This window comes from Zingiber officinale, chromosome 3A, assembly GCF_018446385.1.
Source record: "Zingiber officinale cultivar Zhangliang chromosome 3A, Zo_v1.1, whole genome shotgun sequence".
NCBI classification, from domain to species: Eukaryota; Viridiplantae; Streptophyta; class Magnoliopsida; order Zingiberales; family Zingiberaceae; genus Zingiber; species Zingiber officinale.
In genome coordinates, this window is record NC_055990.1 from 19,868,122 (window position 1) to 19,890,983 (window position 22,862).

At 33.9% G+C, this 22,862-nt stretch overlaps 2 protein-coding genes across 6 annotated transcripts; both read left to right on the plus strand.

The window, feature by feature from the left end:
* The first annotated feature begins 242 nt into the window (after positions 1 to 242).
* LOC122051272 lies at positions 243 to 6,985 on the plus strand. Its single transcript, XM_042612302.1, has 9 exons — positions 243 to 385; positions 603 to 673; positions 1,984 to 2,146; positions 2,414 to 3,426; positions 3,887 to 4,060; positions 4,139 to 4,255; positions 5,897 to 6,076; positions 6,183 to 6,229; positions 6,446 to 6,985. The coding sequence occupies exons 2-9, from the start codon at positions 626 to 628 to the stop codon at positions 6,792 to 6,794; spliced, it is 2,091 nt and encodes a 696-aa protein (XP_042468236.1). The 5' UTR covers positions 243 to 385; positions 603 to 625; the 3' UTR covers positions 6,795 to 6,985.
* Positions 6,986 to 16,419: 9,434 nt separating this feature from the next.
* Positions 16,420 to 22,197, plus strand: LOC122051275 (peptide methionine sulfoxide reductase B5-like). 5 transcript variants are annotated; one of them, XM_042612306.1, is made up of 7 exons: positions 16,420 to 16,690; positions 16,989 to 17,101; positions 17,244 to 17,361; positions 17,522 to 17,623; positions 18,491 to 18,606; positions 18,727 to 18,856; positions 21,562 to 21,691. In XM_042612306.1, exons 1-6 carry the CDS (start codon positions 16,570 to 16,572, stop codon positions 18,835 to 18,837), a joined length of 681 nt encoding a protein of 226 aa, XP_042468240.1. In that variant the 5' UTR covers positions 16,420 to 16,569; the 3' UTR covers positions 18,838 to 18,856; positions 21,562 to 21,691. The 5 variants fall into 5 exon arrangements, with proteins under 5 accessions (XP_042468240.1, XP_042468241.1, XP_042468239.1 ...); XM_042612307.1 differs by lacking the exon at positions 21,562 to 21,691 and adding an exon at positions 19,052 to 19,624; XM_042612305.1 differs by lacking the exon at positions 21,562 to 21,691 and adding an exon at positions 18,913 to 19,623.
* The last annotated feature ends 665 nt before the right edge of the window (positions 22,198 to 22,862 follow it).

Genomic DNA, 22,862 nt, shown 5'->3' on the forward strand with positions numbered 1-22,862 from the left:
ATAACAAATATTATTATAAATTTAATAAAATCTGTAGAATAAAATATAAGCCGTACAAATGGCAAAATGGCGGCCCCGCAGGACCTGAGACCTGAAGAAAGTTTGGGTCGGAAAGGAGGGGACGCGAAACTTTACGTATTTATTCTCGTCCATAAATCCGTACTTCGGTCCCCTCGCGTGGTGCCCATCTCAAATATGACTATTTTCTCCAGTGACGACACAGGTACGACAATGGGTTGAGTTTTCGCTGGCGCGATTTCCTCGTTTTTCATAGTGCTCAAGAGTCCATTAATCATCGACCCATCCGTCGTGCTGGTTCATTTCTTCCTTGTTCGACTCGAAGGGCTTCCCTCGCTCACCGCCGACGATCATACCGATCGATCCCGTTCGTTCTTCTCACTTCCTCCTCCTTCAATTTTGTCCTTCTCCATAGATTCGTTTTCTGGTTGACACCCTTATCGGTTGATCGGTTGGTTATTGTGCCGATGTTTGTCCTCCTCTAGTCCTCTTCGGATTTGATGTTTTTTTTCCTGACCTCTTTGTTCTCGGATTTGTGTTACGATTTGTCGATTTATTAGGTTTTTTTATTTTTATTTTGGCAGGGCGGTTTGCGATTGAGCGATACATGGATTTCAAGGAGGTTTTTGCATCTTTGCAAGAAATTTTTCCACAGGTCAGACAACGGTTTCCTGTCTCTTTGCGTTCTCTAGCCCTATGCGATGTGCATGTTTTGTTGTCATACTTAGATAGGTTGTATTTTTCTTGAGAATATAAAGTTTAGGTATTATCTTTATTATTTGTACCATTGTATGAAATTTGTTGAATCATCCATCATACGGTGAAAGAAGAAAAAAAAGCTGCAGGTTTTTCAGATGGAATTGTTATTCATGTTGCACAGGCAGAGATATGTATTGACGAGATTGACACTGTGTTGAAGTTTGAAAATTTGGGATAACCTAAATGCATTTTAATTGTGTAAAGTGTTTTAATTGAAGAGAATCTAAAAATTCTTAAAGCACCAGAAAAGTTATCTGAGTTTATCAATGATCATCATAATTTGATTCTTATAACACCTAGTTTGGTTTCATTTGGTGAGTTGCGATCTAATAAAGAAGCTTTATAAGGTAATATAGGTGTGCCAATATTAACTTGGGTTTAAGCCTTTTGATCTAGTAGTTGAATCTAACAAGTTAATGGGTCACTACTTTTATCTAAGGAAGTCATAACAAATGGTATTGGAGCATTTCTAATTTTAGGCATGGTGAAATTTTAAAAAGAGTTTCTGATGTGATGGTGGAGCCCCCATCAAGTTTCAAATGTGGGCCATCGTTGGTGATTCTAAGCTATGAGTTAGACTTTGAGTATTGATGAGGACATCAAGCCTTAATTTATGGAGAGTGTAATTGTTTGGGATAATAATGCTACTACTAATTCATGTGTAAGCATTTTGGGCCAATGGGGGAGCTTGGAACTAAATGACTAACTTCTCCCATCTAAGCAGTAAGTTTACTGAATAATTTAAGTTCGGTTGGTTAGGGTGATTGATAATGTTCATAGGTTGATTATAGCATGCAAGTGATTTGCTTATGTATTTTAGAGACTGTGTCCTGTAGTTGAATTTTTCAGTTGTTTCAGGTGGTCCATTAAGCCCGATGTGCTTGTATTTATTGTGCCCTATTGGTCTTATCATGATTCAATTTTTTGATTTCATCATTAAGTTAACAGCTAAATTAATATACTATGAAGACACTTAATGAGGGAGACAATTTTCTATTGGTACTGATCAAATACATTTGAAGTTGGAAATGGGTTTACTTTGGAATTGATTAGATTATTTTAGAACATGATTGTATTTTAATTTTATGTATTGCCTTTATTCTTCAAAAACTTAAAGCAATTCATATTTTGAACTCTAGTATTAAATGTTAGCTGGTGATGCTAGTGTTGCATAACATTATCTATGATTTGTTCATATCCTTACAGGTTGATTTGCGAATATTGAAAGCTGTTGCTATTGAGCATCCTAGTGATGTTGATGCTGCAGCTGAATCTATTCTTGTAGAAATTCTACCATCTATTGTCTCTTTTCACGAAGCATCATCCACTCCACCAGATGCAAATGAAGTGGCTCATGCCTCAACTTCAAGTAGTGTTTCTTTTGTTCTCTGGTTGATATTTATAAACTTTCTGCTATTAGTTCTGATTCTTTTCTAGGTATAGACCTAATTACTAGCATAATTTAAATTGTGTTATGATGCTAGTTTTATCTGTCTTTTTACTTTCCTACCATTTTATTGTCTGTCCTGCAAAAATTGTGTTGAGGAAAAAAAAATCTTTTGTTGGATATAATACTAGTTTCCAAACTATTTTGCTGTTTTTATCTAGTCAGTTATACTATTGTTTGATTCTGCAGCTGAAAAACATAAGCAGCCTATGTTTTGTGAACATCAAGAAGAGAAAGAAACTACAAATCATCTGTCAGACAAAGATCCAGTTGTTTGGGAAAATACAGTTTCGAGTTGTGGTTCAAGCTCTGTTAATACTGGGTCATCATGCGTTGTGGAAACAGGTGCTAGAGATTCACAGGTTAGCCTTGCAAATTACTCGAGGGAACTGGAGTATCCAATATCTGATATTAATGCTTTAGAGGAAGTAAATACAAATTCCAGCTCTGAAGGAAATGTTAAAGAGAATGAACTTGATCTAAACCATGGCGGAGTTCTTCCTTCAAATCCATTGTTTGAACAGTTTGTGGATGCTCTTAATGATATAAGCCAGGACGATATTGTTCCCATTGGTAGTTCCAATCTTGCACAGGAAGATGAATGTCCTTCAGGGCAACATGTCATACAACCATCAATTGAAAAATCACATACTGCATCTGATGATATGCATGAAAATTCTCAAGCATTATGTGATAAAATCGCTATATCATTTAGATATGAACATGTACAATTGAAAAAATTGGATATCAATTTGAATTCTATTGATCAACATCCGCAATTGGAATCACTGGATATTGATTTGAATTCCATAGCCAAGGAGCAAATTATGAGTGGTGGGAGCTACGTTTTAGATGGTTCCATGGAACAATCTGGATTTCCAGTTCGGCCTCTGAATACTCTGAACTTCTCTGAATTGGTAACATATGATTCTGTTTTAGATTACGATACCTCAGGTCCATGTATTAAAGCTTATGAAATAGAGGATTCTGAGGGTCGTGCTGTCAGTGAGTTTGCCACTGTCACAAGTGCAGTTGAAAAGCCACTCTCTAAGTTTTCTGATAAGGGTGCCACTGAATTTATATCTTCTGAGAATGGGTTGCTACCTACTAATGACAATCCACCAACACTGCTTACACAATCAGGTCATTTTGTTGATATTGAATTGCTTGCGGGTTTGATTTCTGATGCTAAAGACAAAAAGGTAAAAATCTTATTTCTTTATATTCTTCTGTTTACTCACTGTTGCTGCTGACCACTGAGAAAATGTTCTCTACAAGAGGTTGTATGAACTCTAGTGCCTAGACTAGATAAGTTCTAGTTGGGTAGTTTTAGTTAATTTTCTTTAATGTATTGGAGTCAGAAGAATGTTTGTTACCTTGGTATTATTAACCTTTTGTAAAGAAATAATTGTCCTCATCGTGATAGAAGGTTTTACATTTTTTGTTTCTCTAATATGGGGCCTCTTATTTGAAGTCATCCTGTCAACTTTTGATCCTGTTGCTTAGCCACCATATTCTGTTTTTCTGCATTGAATTATCAGCTTTTATGTTGCTATTATTTCTTGTAAACTTTTACTTTTCTATTGTAGGTTAGCAATAGTAGAGGTATTGTCCGAATATACATCCTGTTCGAATTGCTTTAATACTTTAAAGTTGTTGCAGGATAGTCTGTTATCTTCTGTGGAATTAACTGGTAATTTGATGAGAGATGTGGAACTTCTTGAGGAGAGGAGCAAGCATGCTAAAGAGGCAGCCTCTAATGCTGGCGAAGATATTTTTTCGAAGACTGAGGAACTTAAGATAAGTGTAGTACATGCAAAGGAAGAAAATGACAAGGTTGTTGGCAAAATCTGATAATGTGCTCAGGTTATTTATTTCTAGTGGTTGTTTACTTAGATGTGCTTTATTTTGTAGCTTGGCGGAATTATTTATGGTGAGAAAGCTATATTAGCTACTGAAGCCCAAGAACTCCAGTCCAGACTACTCAGTTTGTCAAATGAAAGGAATAAATCTCTTTCAGTGATTGAGGAGGTTAATTGCTGACACTTTTCTTTGAAGTGTTTATATGTTTGTTAAGCTACTTGAATCCTTGAACAACACTTAAATCTATTTAGTTGTGCATCCCTTTTCTATGGTGATTAAACTTTTCCAGTGTTATGGCACCTTTAATGGAAAATTATGTCATTCCAAGATTCAATGTTCTTGTACATATCTATGGCATTTTATATTTACAGTGTCTTTCCTAATATTTTACTTGCCAATCTTCTATTTTTCTTGTTTAACATAAGCTCATTGCTCCTCATGCAAGATGATCCGCTGTTTGTAGCTTGTAGTTGCAAAAAAATTAAAAGAAGATAGAATGCTATGCTCAAACAAGGCTCTATACTTTTTTGTCTTACTAAAATCTCTGTTCCAATGTCGGTATTATGTTTTTGTTTTGGTTTACAATGAAAACTTATGCATTTTCCCCCTTCATTATATTTCTTAATTGATTGTAGATATGAAAAGGAAAATATAACACGAATGCATAGATCAATCTATTTTTAAAAATATTACCAGCAAAGTTTTGAAGAAAAAAAATACTTATGCAGACTATATATGCAGATAGTATTAAAATATTCAACAAATACATTGTTTTTGTTATCAAAAATATTTGTCACTTGAAAAATAAGTGTTAACACTTACAAGTAATATGCTCAATTGATTATAGATATGAAAAGGAAAATATAACAATAATACATAGGTTAATATATTTTTAAAAATGTTACTAGCAAAGTTTTAAAAAATACTTATGCAGATTATATATGCAGATAGTATTAAAATATTTTTTAAAAATATATTTCTTTTGTTATCTAAAATATTTGTCACCTGAAAAATAAATGTTTAACACTTACAAGTAATAAGCTAGTGAATATGTTAATTTAGAGCTTAAGTTAATTTTGTTTGGTTTAAATGAACCAAATAGGCTTTTGACTATAGCAAATGATGGCCTTTAGTACATGCTATCTTGTTTTACAATAGGGATAGTGTTCCCTTGCTTTTGTTGTTACTGGATTCTTCATAATTTAATTTTTGCTATCTTATTGATATGAATTGTTATATCCTATATGGTAACTAAATGTAGTGTCCATACATTATCCTTCTTCAAAAATAAAAATAAAAATATCTTATTGTTATGAATTTTTCTACCCTATATGGAAGGACTAGGATTGGGAGAGAAAGGGTTATAAAATTGCAAATGAAGAGCTCCATCATTCATGTGCATCTTTTGTGTTCCTTACCCTCATTCCCATCATATTTTCCATTCCATCCTTGTAAACTAACTCTTAGTGCAATCTCTGATACATGCTTTATTTTTTTAGTTATTTTGTTTTTATTAATTGCAGTTATGCCAATGCACACCTATGCTTTCTTTTTTATTAAAGTTGTGCTGATGCACACCAATGTTGCTTAGGAAATTATAGTATTCTATAATTATAGAACACATTAATCATTCTATGTTTGTTCAACTTAACCGCCATTTTAAATTGAGATATACTCTGTTTAACTATTTCCATGTAATAAAATAATGAGCTATATTTGAATTTAGAATGAAATTTATATATCTTGCAGGATGCAACTACTTTTCTTATAGAACTAAAACTGAATGTATGAAATCTAATTGTTTTTCAGATTCATCAAACCCTCACGGCACGCATAACTGCTTTGAATGAGGAAATCGCAGCATCTGAACAAGAGAAGCTTGAGAAGGAAGCTGCAGCTCAGAGGGTTCTTAGCGAACAGGAAGTCATCATGGCTTCTATAGTGGAAGAGTCGAAAAAGCTGCAAGAAGAAGTGGAAAAGAACTCCAAGGTAATCTATTTTCCAAGCATAAAAATAAATTGCAAGATCGTATACTGCTCTGGGAAATTAACAAAGCTGGATTTCACTTCATTTCTTTTCAACTTTTTTGCTACAGTTTAGGGAATTTTTGATGGATCGTGGCTGCATGGTCGATATACTCCAGTAAGTTTGGTTTCTCGCATTTTATTTTTAAGTGCACTTGAACATGCAAGCATTTTGGTATCATTACAAATTATTATTTGACAAAAGTTTGATGTGGAATTGGGGCATACCTCATTCCATCCCAAAACGAATTGTCATTGAGTTTGGAGTAGTTTTATATTTCGTAGTCCCATGACCATGTAGTTTCGATAGTAAAGTATTGATCTTCTGTTTCAGAGGTGAAATTGCTATCATCTGTGAAGACGTTATGCTGCTGAAAGAAAGACTCGATACTGGTTTACCTTTAGGTCGATCTCTGCGAGGGATACCTTCCAGCTTGTCTGCTTCTTCAGGCTCATCACACAGCAGGAGCAAACACTCGTCGTTGGGCGTGCCACTTGAGCTAGAAGGTAGCACAGAGAACCTTTCGATTCACAACAACATCGTCGTGACACCTTCAAGCACCGAGCAAGCCAAACTGGTGACTAAACATCCCCTTCAAAGCAATTTCCTCGGCCGCGACATTCACAGCGCATCTGCCACCGACACTGACGGCTGGGAATTTTTAAAAGATGATATGTTCTGAATCTTATAAGAGTGGAAGAGGCTACAGATTGATACGTTGCTTATGGGTTAAAACAGTTTGATTTCTTGTCTGAATGTAGTTCTGTTGGATCCCAAACTTGCTATATTCTGTACAGTGGTAAATTTTGTGGAGTAGAGAAGCTGTGTATTTACTTGGATGAAAAATGTGAAGGAGAGCGATATAAAAATATATACAAATTGATAAGTTTAATTAAAACACCCTTCTAAGGTTTTTTAACCTCATTTAACAAATAATGATGTGATAAATGTATTCTATCACACATCACTTACCCATCAAACTCAAATAATATTAAAAAATAAAATAAATGTTTTAAATTAATGCTTCGTTTGGGGACTATGGTCAAATACTAACAATGTTTAATTTTACATAAACAAAGAAGCATTTCAGCATTTGTAACGTTAGAATATCCAATCGATAGATTCTGAAACTCCAAAACAAGAATATGAAAAAAATAATGGATTTTGTCTGTAAAGAATCCATACACATTTTTCGTTAATGGATAATATAATTTAATACAGAATTGTCCTGCTCTTCTACGGCTTTGTTTACTCCAAAAGATGGAAACAAATTGACCGTACGTGGGAAAAAAATCCGTAGGAAGTATAAGAGAAAGATAGGAAAAAAAAAGAGAAAAGAACAAGAGAAAGAGGAAAAAAGAAAAAGACTAGGGAAAAACGGACGGCCGGCCTTGTGCGGAGCCGCAGGTCTAGGCTGCGCAAGGCGATCTCGTGGCGTGGCTTACTAGTTGGGTTAGAGAAATTCAACTGGCTGGGAGGGAATTAGTTTAGTTTGATTTGGACGGATAAAAAAATATCAATTTTGAAAGGATTCATAATTCTGTCTGCTCTTCTAATAAATAATAGATAGAAAATCATTGGCCTTGTTTTTTCTACAAAGTAAATATGTTAAAGTTTTTATTTCCGTCCCGTTAAATAAACATAGTCACATATTCTAAGTTGTGATACTTTTTTCGGTTGCCTTCGTATAGAGTTATAAATGAATCAAATGTTCATGAATAAATTTGATATTTCACTTGATAAGAATTTATTTATTTTCTTTCACTACACATAAGATTAATTAAATAAATAGAACAATTCGTTAAACTAAATAAACAACCTTGAATACATGTATTCAACTCATTAATGTTCATGAACAATATTTTTTAATAAAACTTTTATCAACATGCTAAATAAATAAAGTTTCAAAATGAATAAATAAATTTGTACTTTCAAACTCAATAATCAACTAAACAAACTTGAAATGTAAAAATTTCAAACAATTAAACAAGCTCGATAATTTTAAATAAACCAAGCTCAAGTCAAGCTTAAACTAAACTCAAGCTCATAAAAAGAAACTAAGTCAAGTTTGAACCATCATCTCAATGACTTTATTCATTTTAGCTTTGACTTGTCTTAGCTCGCCTCGATTACCTTATCAAATAAATTTTTTATCCCCTCGGGACGGTCTAGTGACTAGTACATAAGGTGCTACCAATTTGAGGTCTGAGATTCGAATTTCGACATAACTGAGGTAAATGTCTCCCTCATGCGTCAATAACTATTCCAAGGGCTAATAGTAACTCATAATTTATCTCTTCTGTATTGATCCTGAGTTAGTATTAGTCCTTGGAATAGTGACTGACGTATAAAGAAGACATTTATTTTCTTTTTACACTTGTAAATGCATAGTATCATACATAAGCTCCAAGCAAATTAGCAAAAGGCTATTGTACTCGCCCCAACACTCCTATGCGTTTACTAGTGTAAAAAGAGAATAAAGGAAAAGCTCGGCTGCCAAGCTGATAGTTTACCACCTTTGGGAGTATCAAGAGCCAAGGAAATTGCCCTTTGTGCCGCTATCCTTTCAGATTGCATCGACTTATTGCCAGAAACAGCAAGCAAATTGGCATTACACTTCCTGATGGTGGCCCATCTCTGTGGTGACCAAAAGATACAACATTATCTTGCAGTGTCCATAAAATCGGAAAAGAAACTTTTATATTTATAAATTGATTGGCATGATCAAAATTGATGGATATGCGTCAATCTATCTAGACAAAAGGGTGACAATAAAGAAAAACATCTTGATTAGTCCTTTCATGCTCTACCATGGCACATAAACATACCACGGCAAACGAAATAGCATATCTTCTAGTGTTGCAAAATATTATAGTCAATGAAGATCACAAAAAAGTAATAAGGCTGAAAAAAGAAATACTACGGTTCATTGAAATGGACAAAAAAGAGCATGTTCAATACCTGAGATAACTGGGATGCTGTTCGGTGAAGCTTCGAATTTGCCCTGAGAATGTTTACACAATTACCTTCTCCAAACTAATGTGCCGCAGCTATTAATTCATTATCCTCCTCTTTAGTCCATAGTTTACTCTTCTTTTTAAAAGGATAGCTTGAATCTACCAATTCATTTTTTGTCAATGGCACAGTAGATGCTCCTGTTGGCTGGGTCTGCTTCTTCTGGAGAGTATTAATAGCAACACCATGGCTAGTTTGAAGGGGTCGTTTATCTTTAGTGGTGTCTAGCATCTCCTTGTCAACTCCTTTTTCAGCTAAAGGAGCTTTTTGACCTGTCTTCTTCGTTGAGCTAGTCCATGTGATGTGCCACATAAGCCCAAAAGCTGAACATGTGGGGAATACATTAATTTGATCAGTTAGATATGAAAATCAGAATTAATAGAAAAAAACAAACTTTCGTGGATTTGTCGCACAGGATGAGTTAGGAATTGTTTTGGCATTTAAACCAGTTTAGTTTATCAATTTATCTTCAAATTTGCTCTACAATGTATGTCAACATTTTTTTTTTTACAATTAAGAGAGCATTTTCTGACCATGGCTAAACTTTGTAGAATAATAAAAGGGCAAAAATCAAAAGGGTACCTCAAATTAAGAGAAACATCGTATGGGATCCCCTTTTTCCAAAAAAACAAAAAGCAAATGGGCGTCTCTGTCGTAAAATTATTGGATAAAATTATGGGAGGGGCACCCATTTGATTTTTTTTTCTTTTTTTGAAAAAGGGGCACCCTTTTGATGATTTGTAAAATTTGGGGCGCCATTTTGATTTTTGCCCAATAATAAACAAGGATAATCAAATTCATCTTATTAGTTCACAATACAAAACAATATGTTGACAATAGATTCATTGTATTGTGCCAATATAATTCAACCTCCTCTAAAACAAATCTTGGAAAATCACATGAATGTCAATTGGAAATTGAGAGAAACCAAGAATGGCATTTTTTTTTAAAAAAAAACTTGCTGATGTTTCTATTGTGTCTAATCCATCCAAATCATACAAAAATGAAGCTGAAAAAACAATTAATCCTTGAAGAACATTGTTGCATATGGAAAGGTCCTAAGAGTATGGTCTTTTTAGAAGAAAATTGAAGGGACCCGTTGGGAAACAAAACTAAGAGAGTGTTTAGTTCTCTCTTAGGAATCGGAATGGGAATGAGTATCGTAGTATTATGGAATGGGAATAGGTATGAGCTTGGGTATTATTCTTAAAAATAATATTTGGTTAATTAAATATTTTCAATCGGAATAAACCTAAATTTTCTTTTTTATCCTTACAGAAAAATAAGAGAAAAAATTAGATGGAAGAGAAAGTTGAATGTGAGAGAAACATATAATAAGAGAAAATGATGAGAGAGAAAGTGTGATGGGAAAAAATGAAGAGAGAAAAAGTATGATGAGAGAAAATAGTGCATGATAGGAGAGATTGAGAAGAGAAAAAGTATGATGAGAGTGAAAGTGTGCTGAGAGAGAAAGAGTGATGGGAAAAAAATGAAGAGAGAGAAAGTATTATGAGAGAAAATAAAAGAGTAAGAGAGAGAAAGTATGATGAGAGAGAAAGTGGGTTGAGAGAGAAAGAGTGATGGGAAAAATAAAAAGAGAGAAAGTGTGATGAGAGAAAATGAGAGACTGAGGAGAGAGAAAATATTATGAGAGGAAATGAAAGAGTGAGGAGAGAGAAAGCATGATGAGAGAGAAAGTGGGTTAAGAGAGAAAGAGTGATGAGAACAAATTAAGAGAGAGAAAATATGATGAGAGAAAATGAGAGACTGGGGAGAGAGAAAGTGTGCTGAGAGATAAAGTGTGATTAGAGAAAATAAAGAGAGAGAGTGTGATGAGAGAGAATGAAGAGAGAGAAAGTGTGATGAGAGAAAAATGAGGAGAGAGAATATGCTAAGAGAGATTGAGGAGAGAGAAAGTATGATGAAAAAATAAGGAGAAAGTGTGTAATAGAGAAAAAGTGTGATGGAAAAGAATGAAGAGAGAGAAAATGAGGAGAGAGAGTGTATGATGGGAGAGAATATAGAGAGAAAATGATAGAGAATATGTGATGAGAGAGAATGAGAAGAGAGAAAGTATGTTGAGAGAGAAAGTGTGATGATAAAATAAGGAGAGAGAAAATATGATGAGAGAGAACAAAAAGAGAGGTGTGAAATTTAAAAAAAATGAACAAACATAGTAAGGGTATTTTTGTCCAAAACTTAATTCACATTCCTATTCCATCAAAACCCAAGGGAGGGGGTGAGTTTCATCCATATCCAAATTTTTGAGTTTCATTCCAAAATCTTGATTCCATTCCTATCAACCAAACACAAGGTTTGGGCATGAATCCATTCCCTCATTCCCAAATCCATAAACCAAACGCCACATAAATCTTTTGTTCCGAAGGTTGTCAAAAGAACAGTATGTGTCTGGATCTGCAGTTAGCTGTATGTGTTGACATCAAACCATTAAACACACCCACTATTTTGTTTCAAATCAGTGTCTATGTGTGAGAGAGAGAGTTTCATACCAGAGTGTAGATAGTATACTTGAATGTTTCATGATATTCATGGAAAATGTTCCTATATGAATGACAGTTACTGATGCATAATGTGATGAAACAAGTACCTGGACATACTCTGTCGCCTCACATAAGGCTTCATTTGTTAAAGGTCAATCAATTTCTTAAACAAGAATCAAACACACAAGGCAATTGCTCTATTTATAATAAAGCTATGTTTTCTTCGAGAGAAGAAATTTATTCAGCCAATACTAATGAAAGAGTGTGGAATATGATCAATAACTCAAAAAATAGATGATAAAGGTTCCATGGCATCAGGAGATATTATAGTATAGACTAGCACAAAGAAATGCAATTTAAAAATACAAAATGTAAGTGTGTTGAGTGCAAGAAAGAGGAAAAACATTTCATGGTGGAAAAAGGAGAGGGAAAGGGGAGAGAAAGAAAGAGAACATGAAAAGGTCCACTTAATTAATGCTGTTTGCCGTAAGTTCAATCTGATATGACTTTAGCTCAGTGGCTTAGTAGTAATAGAATCATAATATGAACTATATTTTTATCATGCACAACAAGGTAGATAAATGATAAAAAATCAATTCAATCATTTTTATAAAATTTAAAAGGGTTTAATGTTCTTCTTACCTTCTTCACCGGTGGCTATTAATTATAATAATGGTTCCTCCTTCATAGCCATACAATTTCTAAATTTATTTCTCAAAACATGTAATAAGAATTGTTAACAGATGAAAAGATTAACATATGAAAATTGACGTTTACATTATGTACACTACAAAGTCCAAAGATGACAATGGATCCTATAGTTGAAAATGTTTAAAAGCCCAAATAGTTGGGCAAATCACGACTTGACGACCATAATGATATTTTAGACAACAAAGAAATACCAGATATTAAATAGTTATAACCATAAAAATAGTATCTAGACACTTGACACTATTCATAAAGTCCCCTAATAGTTTGACTGATTATGGCTTGATGATGATGACGATATTTTAGACAACAAGATAAAAGACAAGATATTAAATCATTAGATAACCACAAAATTAATATATATACACAAAGTAACCAACCAAGGTTTCAGCTCCTTCTTCTATCTTATGATCTTATCCAGCAACGTGTGATGGTAAGCCAAATGGCTCCAAGCATTTGTTACTCTCGCATTATCGATTCCGGATTCCGGTTGTCGTCTTCTTGACTAGTGCATTCCAGTCTATTTTAACATCAGCAACCTGATAGACCTCGTGGATTAGAGTAAGAATTGTCGACGGGTTGTACCTACAAGAGATTGGAAAATGCGCGTTTATGACCAAATTGTCACAAAATTCACATACAAATTTTCGAGAAATGACCAAGGATTTGGATACCCAAAAATTGGGAAGAAATACATTGAGATTCTTGCAGACTGTAGTAAAGCCTATCGAGCAAAATGCACTACGGTTTCATATCCGTAGCACCAGCTTTAAGAAATCGTTGATGTTGATGTGACGGTTTCATATTTTTATAAGAAGTTAAAGGGACAAAAATATATCCTTATATAATAATTGATTTTTATTGTCTTACAAAATAGTTGTAGGTCCGTTAAAAATTTATTATTTGAACTAGATGACCTACCATCTTGGCCCGTAGAGAAACCATCAACCCAAGTGGCTTGTGGATCAGACCGTCATCCCATTAAAAAATAAAAAAAATATAAAAATTTGAGCATTTCAAAAACAAATATTTTTAAAAAAACTCCCTAATAAAATTTTTTATTTTTAATTTCACGTTTATACATCTTAGCCAAAGCTATTGGTATTAAAAATTCATAATTTTCACTTAAAAATATATATCACCATAAATTCATAATCCAATTTTGAAAAAAAAATCCTTCTCAAACAGCAAATTCATAATCCAATTTTGAAAGAAAAAAAAAAATTCCTTCTCAAACAGCAAATCAATCTAAGTCTGTCTGGATTGCAACTCAGACTAGTTTACCCATTTAGGCATGTTTTTAAATAGATCGATAAAAATTTAAATTTAATCAGTTTAAATTGTTTGATGGAATAAGTTAATTTGACGGATTACTAAGCATGAGGATAATTTATGTTAGATATAAAGCATGAGCAAAATCGAAGACACAGGAGAACACTCGTAGGGCACTATGAATTAGATATAACTTTGATTTGCTCTTCCTTTTTAGGTTCCCACTGTCAAGAGGACACTTCATCTGTAGATTAAGATTATTCCTAGCAAAGAAAGCAATGAAAGGGTCCCTACTAGGATGAGACATTCTTGCTCTAGCAAACTACTCGTGGTGGACTTTCACTTTTATCCCAAATATTTTCTTTTTTGCTTTTGGTGTCTTGTTTTTAGTCAAAATCTCCAATCTCATTCATGATGACAAGATGTCAATCTCATTGAAGATGGATGACTAGTAGTCATTCATAATTTATCGCTTCTTATTAATAACAAATTGATCAAAATATTAGAATGAGCACTTCATTTTTATCCCAAATATTTTCTTTATGACTTTTGGTGTCATGTTTTTAGTCAAAATCTCCAACCTCATTCATGATGACAAACAAAATCGTTAATTTCATTGAAGATCGGGAGTAAAAGTTGATATTATTTTCTCAAGATTTTGATCATTTATACTAATAGTTAATAGTTATTCATGATTTATTTTTTCTATGTTTATAACAAATTAATGAAAACATTAAAATCAGCAAAAAAAAAAAAAAAAATATTATACTTTAGCATAATGACCTTTTAAGTACTTATTCGGTTGGAATCCGATTCCATATTTGATGATGGTTAAATCTTTAAAAAAAAAAAAAAAAAAAAAAAACAATTTGCCCCGTAAGTATAGTATTTACAACATATCACTGTACACTCGCTGACCTCATCGACACGTCAGCTTCAATGAATGTCAGTGACCATGTGTATTAAATTCATGAGTCATCAGCCATCTGATGTGAGATGAGACGAGTTGTGGCCGTTCGATTTTGGAAGTGCAGATCTACGGAGCCACTTGCTACCATCGATCCAAGGAATCGGGTCACTGCCCAGTGAGACAATTAGGGTGCATTTGGTTCGGGATTATTCTTAATAACTTTGGTTATCCATTTAAGGTTATCAACAAAAATCTTATTTGGTTTAGGTATTCGATTATTCCCAAGTAATGTTCCATACCCGACACGTCAGCAAAAGGGTCATGTAGCCCGGAATCGGAAAACCTCAGAAAACTAAGGGGGCATTTAGTACGCGCGTTTTCCATTTTCATTTTCTGGAAAATGCGTGTTTTCTGAAAAATGATATTTGGTTTGCATTTTCCGCGCGAGTTTTCTAAAAAATTGGCTATCGTTTTCTAGAAAAACAGAAAATGACAAAAGTCGTTTTCTGTTTTCTAGAAAACGCGTGTTTTTCAGAAAATGAAAATGAAAACGGTGAAAACCAAACGCACCATAAGGTTTTTGTTGATTCCGGGGTTAACGAATTTTTTTTACCAAAAATATCTTCCGATAAGAAAAAACATGAAAAAAAGATAAAAAATGTAAAAAAAGATTAAAAAATGTAAAAAAATAAAAAAATGTTTTAAAAAATGTAAAAATTTATTTTTTTAAATAAATAATTTTAAAAAATAAAAAAATAAAAATTTTAAAAATAAAAAATAAAATTTTTTAAAATGTTAAAAAATTTTAAAATTTAAAATTTTTTAAAAATTTAAAAAAATAAAAAAAAATTATAAAAATTTTAAAAATAAAAATAAAATTTAAAATAAAATAAATAAATAAAAATTAAAATTTAATAAATGTAAAAAAATAAAAAAAATATAAATATAAATAATATAAAAATATAAAAACATTTAAAAATAAAAAAAACACATAAAAAGTAAAAAAATATACCGGAAAAAGAAAAGTAAAAAAACATTAAAAATAATAATAATAATAATAATAATAATAATAAATAATAATAATAATAATAATATTATTATTATTATTATTATGTATAGTTGGTTTTGTAACTGAGAGTAATACGGTAAAATATTAAACTAAGGTATTCATTAAAACCTTCAAACAAACAAATTTTGGTTGCATTACCTAAGTTGAACCAAACAATATTTGGTTATGTTTTATTCTCTATAACCTTAGTTATATGATTACCTGATAATTACATAATCAAGGTTATACATGATGACTTGAACCAAACACATCCTTAGGGATTTAGAACATCTCCAATGTAAACTTTTTAAAAAGTTTGTCAAGTTAAAAAAAAACTCAATAAAAAAACTCTAATGTGTGTAGAGATAAATTTTGTGATTTTTAGTTAAGAGTAGGTTTGAACATATTTTTTTCTCTTAAAGGTGAGTATTGAAAAAATAATATTACATATTTGACTTTTTAAAATAATTAAATATTTTATTTAATAATTAAATTATAAACCTTTCTTCTGGAAAATAAATATATTTGATTAAGTTAAAAAAATATAAATCATTATAATTAAATTAAAATTCATAAATTAATTAAATATTAAATAAAAATTATAAATTAAATTAAAAAATCATAATTTCGTTAATTTATTAATTAAAAATTACAAATAAATTAAATTAAAGATGAGAATTAATTAAAATATTAAGAAAATTATATAGAGATATTAAATAAAAATAATAATAAATAACGATACATGATTTGTAACGTAGAATAAAAAAATATATATATATATGGAGGTTTTTTTTTTTTTTAAAATTATGGAGAGAATAATATATGTTTTTACTTTTGATGCGACAATGTGACATTGAAAAAAAAAAAAACTCACCTCGCCCGCATTGTCGAGCGGCGGTGGGGGATCGGCGCAGCGGCAGGCCTTGCGGTGGTGGCTTGGTTCGCGTGACGGAGTATCCCATCTCGTTGTCTCCGCCCCCAGCAATATCTATCACTTTTTATTATGATTAGGGTGCGGCCTCAGGAGTCTCCCCAAAAGGGGGCAGAGATGGAATTGGCCGCCGCCTGCACACTAATTGTTCATAATTTCCTTGAATCCTTAGTCTCCTACGCGATTCCTTGTGGTAAAACAATCATAGCCTCAGCTTTAATTTGGTGACTTCTTGGTTCAATTGTTCAACAAATGTCCCCATTTAGCAAACATATACGATATCCGGACGTTTTGTCACTGCTTTATTCATTGTCTTCAACCCTGCGCCAACTGCTCTATCCATTTAATTCCTAGTTTTCTACGGCGTCTCTCGTTTGGTTTGACTCATCTCTGCCTCTGGACTTCGCCTCATACTTTATATTGAAATTTTCCATGTTCCATGGATCTGTCATTGATTGATGCATTGATTTTATTAAATTCTCACGTTGTAGAGGGTCGCAAGTGGAGCAAGCTTCCCTGGAGAGGTTCAACATTTCTGCTGACACTGTTGATTTCTCAGCACTCCCGGAGAGGATCAAGCTCTCAAAAGGTTTTGGGGCACACGGCAAGTTCTGTCTTTAAATCATTGGACACACTTTCTTCTAGAGACGCAGTATAAGATGTTGTAGGATGTAGTAGGAATGTATGACTAGTGAATTTTCCATTTGCTCCAATTGGCTGATTGCTATTGGTGTTTCTTTTGTCAGGTTAATGTTGTGAAAGGTCTCAAACTGTATGAGGGCATTTTCACAGATTCAGAGTTGCATAACCTTGTTCAGTACATCAATGCACTTCGTCATGCAGGAACAAGAGGAGAACTCTCTGGTAAAATGACTGCATTGCTTCTTCTAAATGATTTATGGCCTTGTCTGAAGTGGTTCTGTATAGGGTATCTATTAGTGGTGAAGATAATGTTGCTTGCTTGAAGAATAGATGATTGGAAGATAAATCTGTTGATTAACTGAGTTTGTGCATATGTTTTCAGGAGAAACATTTATTTTCTTCAACAAACAAATGAAAGGAAACAAGAGGGAGATCATTCAATTTGGCATTCCATTGTTCCAACCAACCACTGAAGAAGCAGCAAGTAAAGTACCCGCAACTGAGAATTATATTCAATACAAATTATTTTTAGATCTCGCAGTTTTTTATGCGTGCTTAATTTAGCATTCCAACAGCATTTTGATTCCATTGTTCATTGCATGTGTGCTATCCAAATTTATGCAATCTATCAATGGCATAAACTGTCGATCTTTATTGGTAGGCACAATCAAAATATATTTATCGATTGCAAATGCCACTGTCATTTTTGTTGGCACAATTTCAATGGAGATATGGTTTTTTAAATAGTTTATCCTTTGATTTCATCTGTCGTCCTAGAAGAAGATGACACTATAAAAAGAGAGAAGGGAGGAGATAAACCAAAAGTTGAGATGTACCCTATCTCGTGTCCATTTTCAATTGTGTCAGTCGAAGTCCTTTTATTATTTATTAATCAAGATATATTTATGAACATGTGGATAAACCAATTACAATACTAGATATCTCAGAGCATTATTTAATTCTTTCATCCTCTCATCATATACACGACACTCACTTTGGTATCAATAAAACAAAATATTTAGTCTAGATGCATGTAATTTTACAATTTTCTTCTCTGTAATTCTAATTTGATTGACTTTTCAATTGCTATAAGGCTTCTAGGGGAGAAAAGGCTAAGTGAAAACAATTATAGAATTAAAACTCTGTTAACACTTATATCAACACACTTTAAACATGTCAAGTATCATTCTTGGCCATAGACCAAAACTCGAAAACTCGAATGCTACCTTAAACCATGAACCCATGCCTCGCCGTTGTATACCCACTTGTGCAAATGCTCATTCAACAAGTTAATCACATCGTTTATAATTGAATAACAAGCCACTAATAGGAGGAAACATGATTGATGCAGGTAGCATTGGGCCAATCCCCCCTTCACTGCAGAACATAATTGATAATTTGGTCCTGTGGTGCATAATCCCCGACAATAAGAAGCCTAACAGCTGTATTATCAACTTCTTCAATGAGGTAACTCCTTTCTCATAGCATCAGGGTATTATTACACATGCTTACATCTCCATGGTCTTGAAATCCAAATTCCTTGGTGTTCCTTCTCCTTCCCCAACCTTTTTTCTTTTCCTTGTGAAGGATGATTTTTCACAGCCCTACTTCAAGCCTCCCCATCTGGAACTGAAACTACAATGGCATTTGGCTGGTCTCTCGTCAGCGATCACAAAGGAAACTATAAGGGTTCCTTAACACTTCCAGTCAATGAATGGTATGCAAACCCACTTGCCAATTCTACTATGCCTGTGATAATTAAAATCTCTGCAGGACTCCTAGTAATGTGTGGGCTTAGTGCTGACATGGTGAGGCATGTTGTGTGTGTTCATCTCCAAACAAGAGGATGACCATCACATTTTTGAAAGTTAGAACCGGCACTCACAATGCCAATCCCCCTACTGCATCGCAGGCCAACCAAGCCATGATGTTGTGACGACCGGAGAGCCCGAACCCCCAGACGGGTGGAGGTCTCGCCTATGGGCCTCAAGCCATGATTCCAGCTAGTTGGGGATTGACTCCTCAAGCTCCCATTGATAAATTAGCGCAACCCCGAGAAGTTGTCATGAGCTCCTGTAGGAAGTCACCTCTACACAACAGAACTGGTGTCTTCCTGCCGTGGGCAGCTAATCCAAAGAAGAACACCAAGCAGCCTCCTCCCCATTTTCAAAAGCGGAGGCTCTCTTTATTTCATCTCCATTAGAAGCGCAAGCTTAAGCAAAGTCGCAAGCAAATCCTGGTCATCTTGCACCAAAAACAACTATAGAGATTGCAATCTACACCCTTTTGAGGCCTATCATGGTTGTGTCAAAATGGTAGCTGGGTTTCATGTTTCTTCTCTAAACAAATAGGTTGGTTTAACATTTTAGGTCATTAGCAGTTGCAAGTTGCTTGAATCTCAAGTTCAATCCTCCCCTCAAACGTTATTCTTATGACCTATAAAAAAATCTTCCTTGGAAAAAGAAAGTTTCCTTTACACCCTGTTTGGAAATAATTTAAGTCATGGAATTGAATTGAATTCCATTATGAATTGAATTCCATAAGGAATTGAATTCAATTCTCATGTTTGGAATGAATTGCAACTTAAGTTATGGAATTCTTATGTTTTACCATTTTATCCTTCTCTTTTTTTTTCTTTTCTTTTTTTACAAAGAAGAGAGAATGAGGGCACAATGGACATAATATGGAGAATTGAATTCCCTATCTAAATCACACATAAAGATGTGTGATTTACTTTTGCCTTGTTTGCTAGAATTGGAATTGAATTCCATATCAATTCTTAGCTAAAAAATCATTCCAAAACATGGAATTCAAATCCAATTCTAAAAGAAATTGAATTTCATATCATTCCAAACAGGTCGTTAGCTAGTTTAAAATCAAGAGTGGAGGGCGACCCATATCCGTTTTAAGGACCAGAGGATGTGAGCTGCCCAAACAGACATTTCGGAAAGTGATTAAGTAAATTGCCGTATAAATTGAGTAATAAAAGTCTGGGTCATTTTCGCCAAACATGGATCCCCTGGATCCGTATTTCCGCCCAGATTCATTCCCTCATCCAAGTCTTTAAAATGCCATCAAATGCGTCCCCTTCGACAATCCCCATTCTTTCGCCGAGTTGGGAGGAACAGTGCGGTGATGGCGTCCACGGTGTCCGTGCAGAAGACTGAGGAGGAGTGGAAAGCGATCCTCTCGCCGGAGCAGTTCCGGATCCTTCGCCTCAAGGGGACTGAGTAAGTCTCGCCGCTTTTCCTGCCTGTTTGACCGGTGTTTTTTCTGTGATTCTGGGTCGGCCCTCGTTCACCCATCTCGGCAACTTTGGATTTTCCAGGGGAGTGCGGTTGCCATTTAGGGTTTTCCATTGTTTAATCGTTTGTCAACTGCAAGCTTTTCATCGGAATAATAAGGGGAGAGGCTACCAGAAACCCTAGTAGGTAGTGTTTCTATGAAAAATCTTCATTAAACGGATCATTATCTTGTATTCGAAGTCGATGCAGGGCGTGTTCTAGGAGATCAAACTATCGCCATAGTCACGTTTCCAATGTGCTACTGTGATCATCTAATCCTAAATCCTGAATTTATTGTGCCCGCTTAATTCTTAATCCAAGTTCATATCTTGAATTGCCTTTGTCTTACAAAATGTTAATGGAGAGATAAAATTCGTGAAGTAACACACATGGATTTGTGATGATAATTCAGGTGTATGCTCAATAGAGTTTCTTGTCCTTGTTCATGGGTTGGGATCCGCATCAGCTGTACATATTTTGATAGTGTCCTATCATTTTTAGATTTTGTTTATGTTGATAATATCTTAGATCAAATTATTGAGCTGTGTTGTCGGATGTTGCTAGCTCTAACTAATACTTTATGTTAAATAAAGATCTTCAAGTTTGGAAACTTGCTTATTTTCTTGATATAAGCCTTCTATTTGAATAGCTTTGAGAGACTTGTATTTCAATGGCATATTTTAGAACACAAATCCTACGGAGTGGTCCTCTAGATAAAATCCTTGGACCCCTTTTCAACTATGGAATCTAAGTGAGACTTAATCTTTCCATTTGATGGCTAGTTAAGAAAGAGTGACCATAGACAACTGGGATCAAATCGTGGCCGAATCTGACTGATAAAAAGGGTCATATTTCCTTGATCCTCGCTGAGTCTGAAGACTCTGAACCCTAAAGGGGGGCATATTTCCTTGATCTGGGCTATTTTCTATGGAGAACACTTCCAAAAACACGACCATCTACTGCTTGATTTTGAATCACAATTTTCTGTAATTTTCTAGTTTCTTCAGATTGCAAGTAGTGTTCTTTCATACTGATGGAGGTTTTGAGTGTAAGCTTCTCTTTTTATACTTATGACATCTTAATAGACGAAGAATGTGATACTTAAGTATGACAAACTGATGCCTTTTTGAAAATTCAGGGATCGTGGTACAGGAGAGTACAACAAGTTGTATGCTGGCGGTGCTTACAACTGTGCCGGTTGTCAAACACCACTCTACAAATCCACAACTAAGTTCGATTCTGGTTGCGGCTGGCCAGCTTTTTATGAGGGTCTACCCGGAGCCATAAATCGCTCGGTAACCAATCCTTCGTCCCCTTCATCAAATCTTGTTTCTTTACACTATTTGAGGATTTAGATAGTGTAACCAATTCTCATGTTGCCAACTAACTCGCGACTTTGATTCACTTGCAGCCCGATCCCGATGGACGGAGAACTGAAATCACTTGCGCAGCTTGTGGCGGGCACTTGGGTCATGTTTTTAAAGCGGAAGGATTCGGGACTCCTACAGATGAGCGACACTGCGTCAACAGCGTCTCCATCAAATTTATTCCTGCCAACGAGAACAAGTAGATTACATCCGTCTAAAATTATAAATAATTATTGAATTATTCTCAAATTATTGAATAATGGGCGATATTAAATTGCCAAAATGCTCCTTCAAGTTCTTTAGATCATTCGTGCCCTCACAAGGTTTGGAAATTCTAAAACATTTGACTTGTTTAAAAGTTTGTGTCATTAATTTTCAAATATAAAAGTTAAATTGTAGGCGTTAAATGAGATTATTTCAAATACACTATATATTATTATTAATTTTTGTTTCGTTATGAAAAATATCGAAGTGATAGGCATGCCAGGTTTTTGTAATCACATCGTGGTTGAATTATTATAAACGGTTAGTTACCAGGGTCAGAACAGTTAAAAGTTTATTTAACTAAATTATTTTTTAAAATTTAAAAATAATAAATAATTTGAAGGATATTTTGATGGCTAGAATAAAATTATAAAATTTATCTTAAAAAAATTTTAGTCACTTGGATGCTGGCAATGAGACGTGAAGACTATGCAAAGGATCAATAGTGAATTTTTTTTTATATATATAAATAGAAGACTATGCAAAGGATCAATAGACTATGCAAAGGATCAATAGTGTATTTTTTTTTTTTTTTATAAATAGATGCCGGAGATGCAAAGTATCATCTATTCTTTATTCTTTAGATGTTGTCTTCGGGATCGTGGTATTGTGATAGGATATTTAAATTATATTCATGGTTCGAATTTTAATTATGATATATTTGTAAAAAAACTTCTTCAAATGGGGGGTATAATACGTTTCTCAATTTATCCTGATAGCCAATAGGAAATTTTCGTTAGACCGATCCTCAATGAAACTAACTGAGATTATCAAAAGGAAATCTTTTGTTACAATAGAATCAGAATCG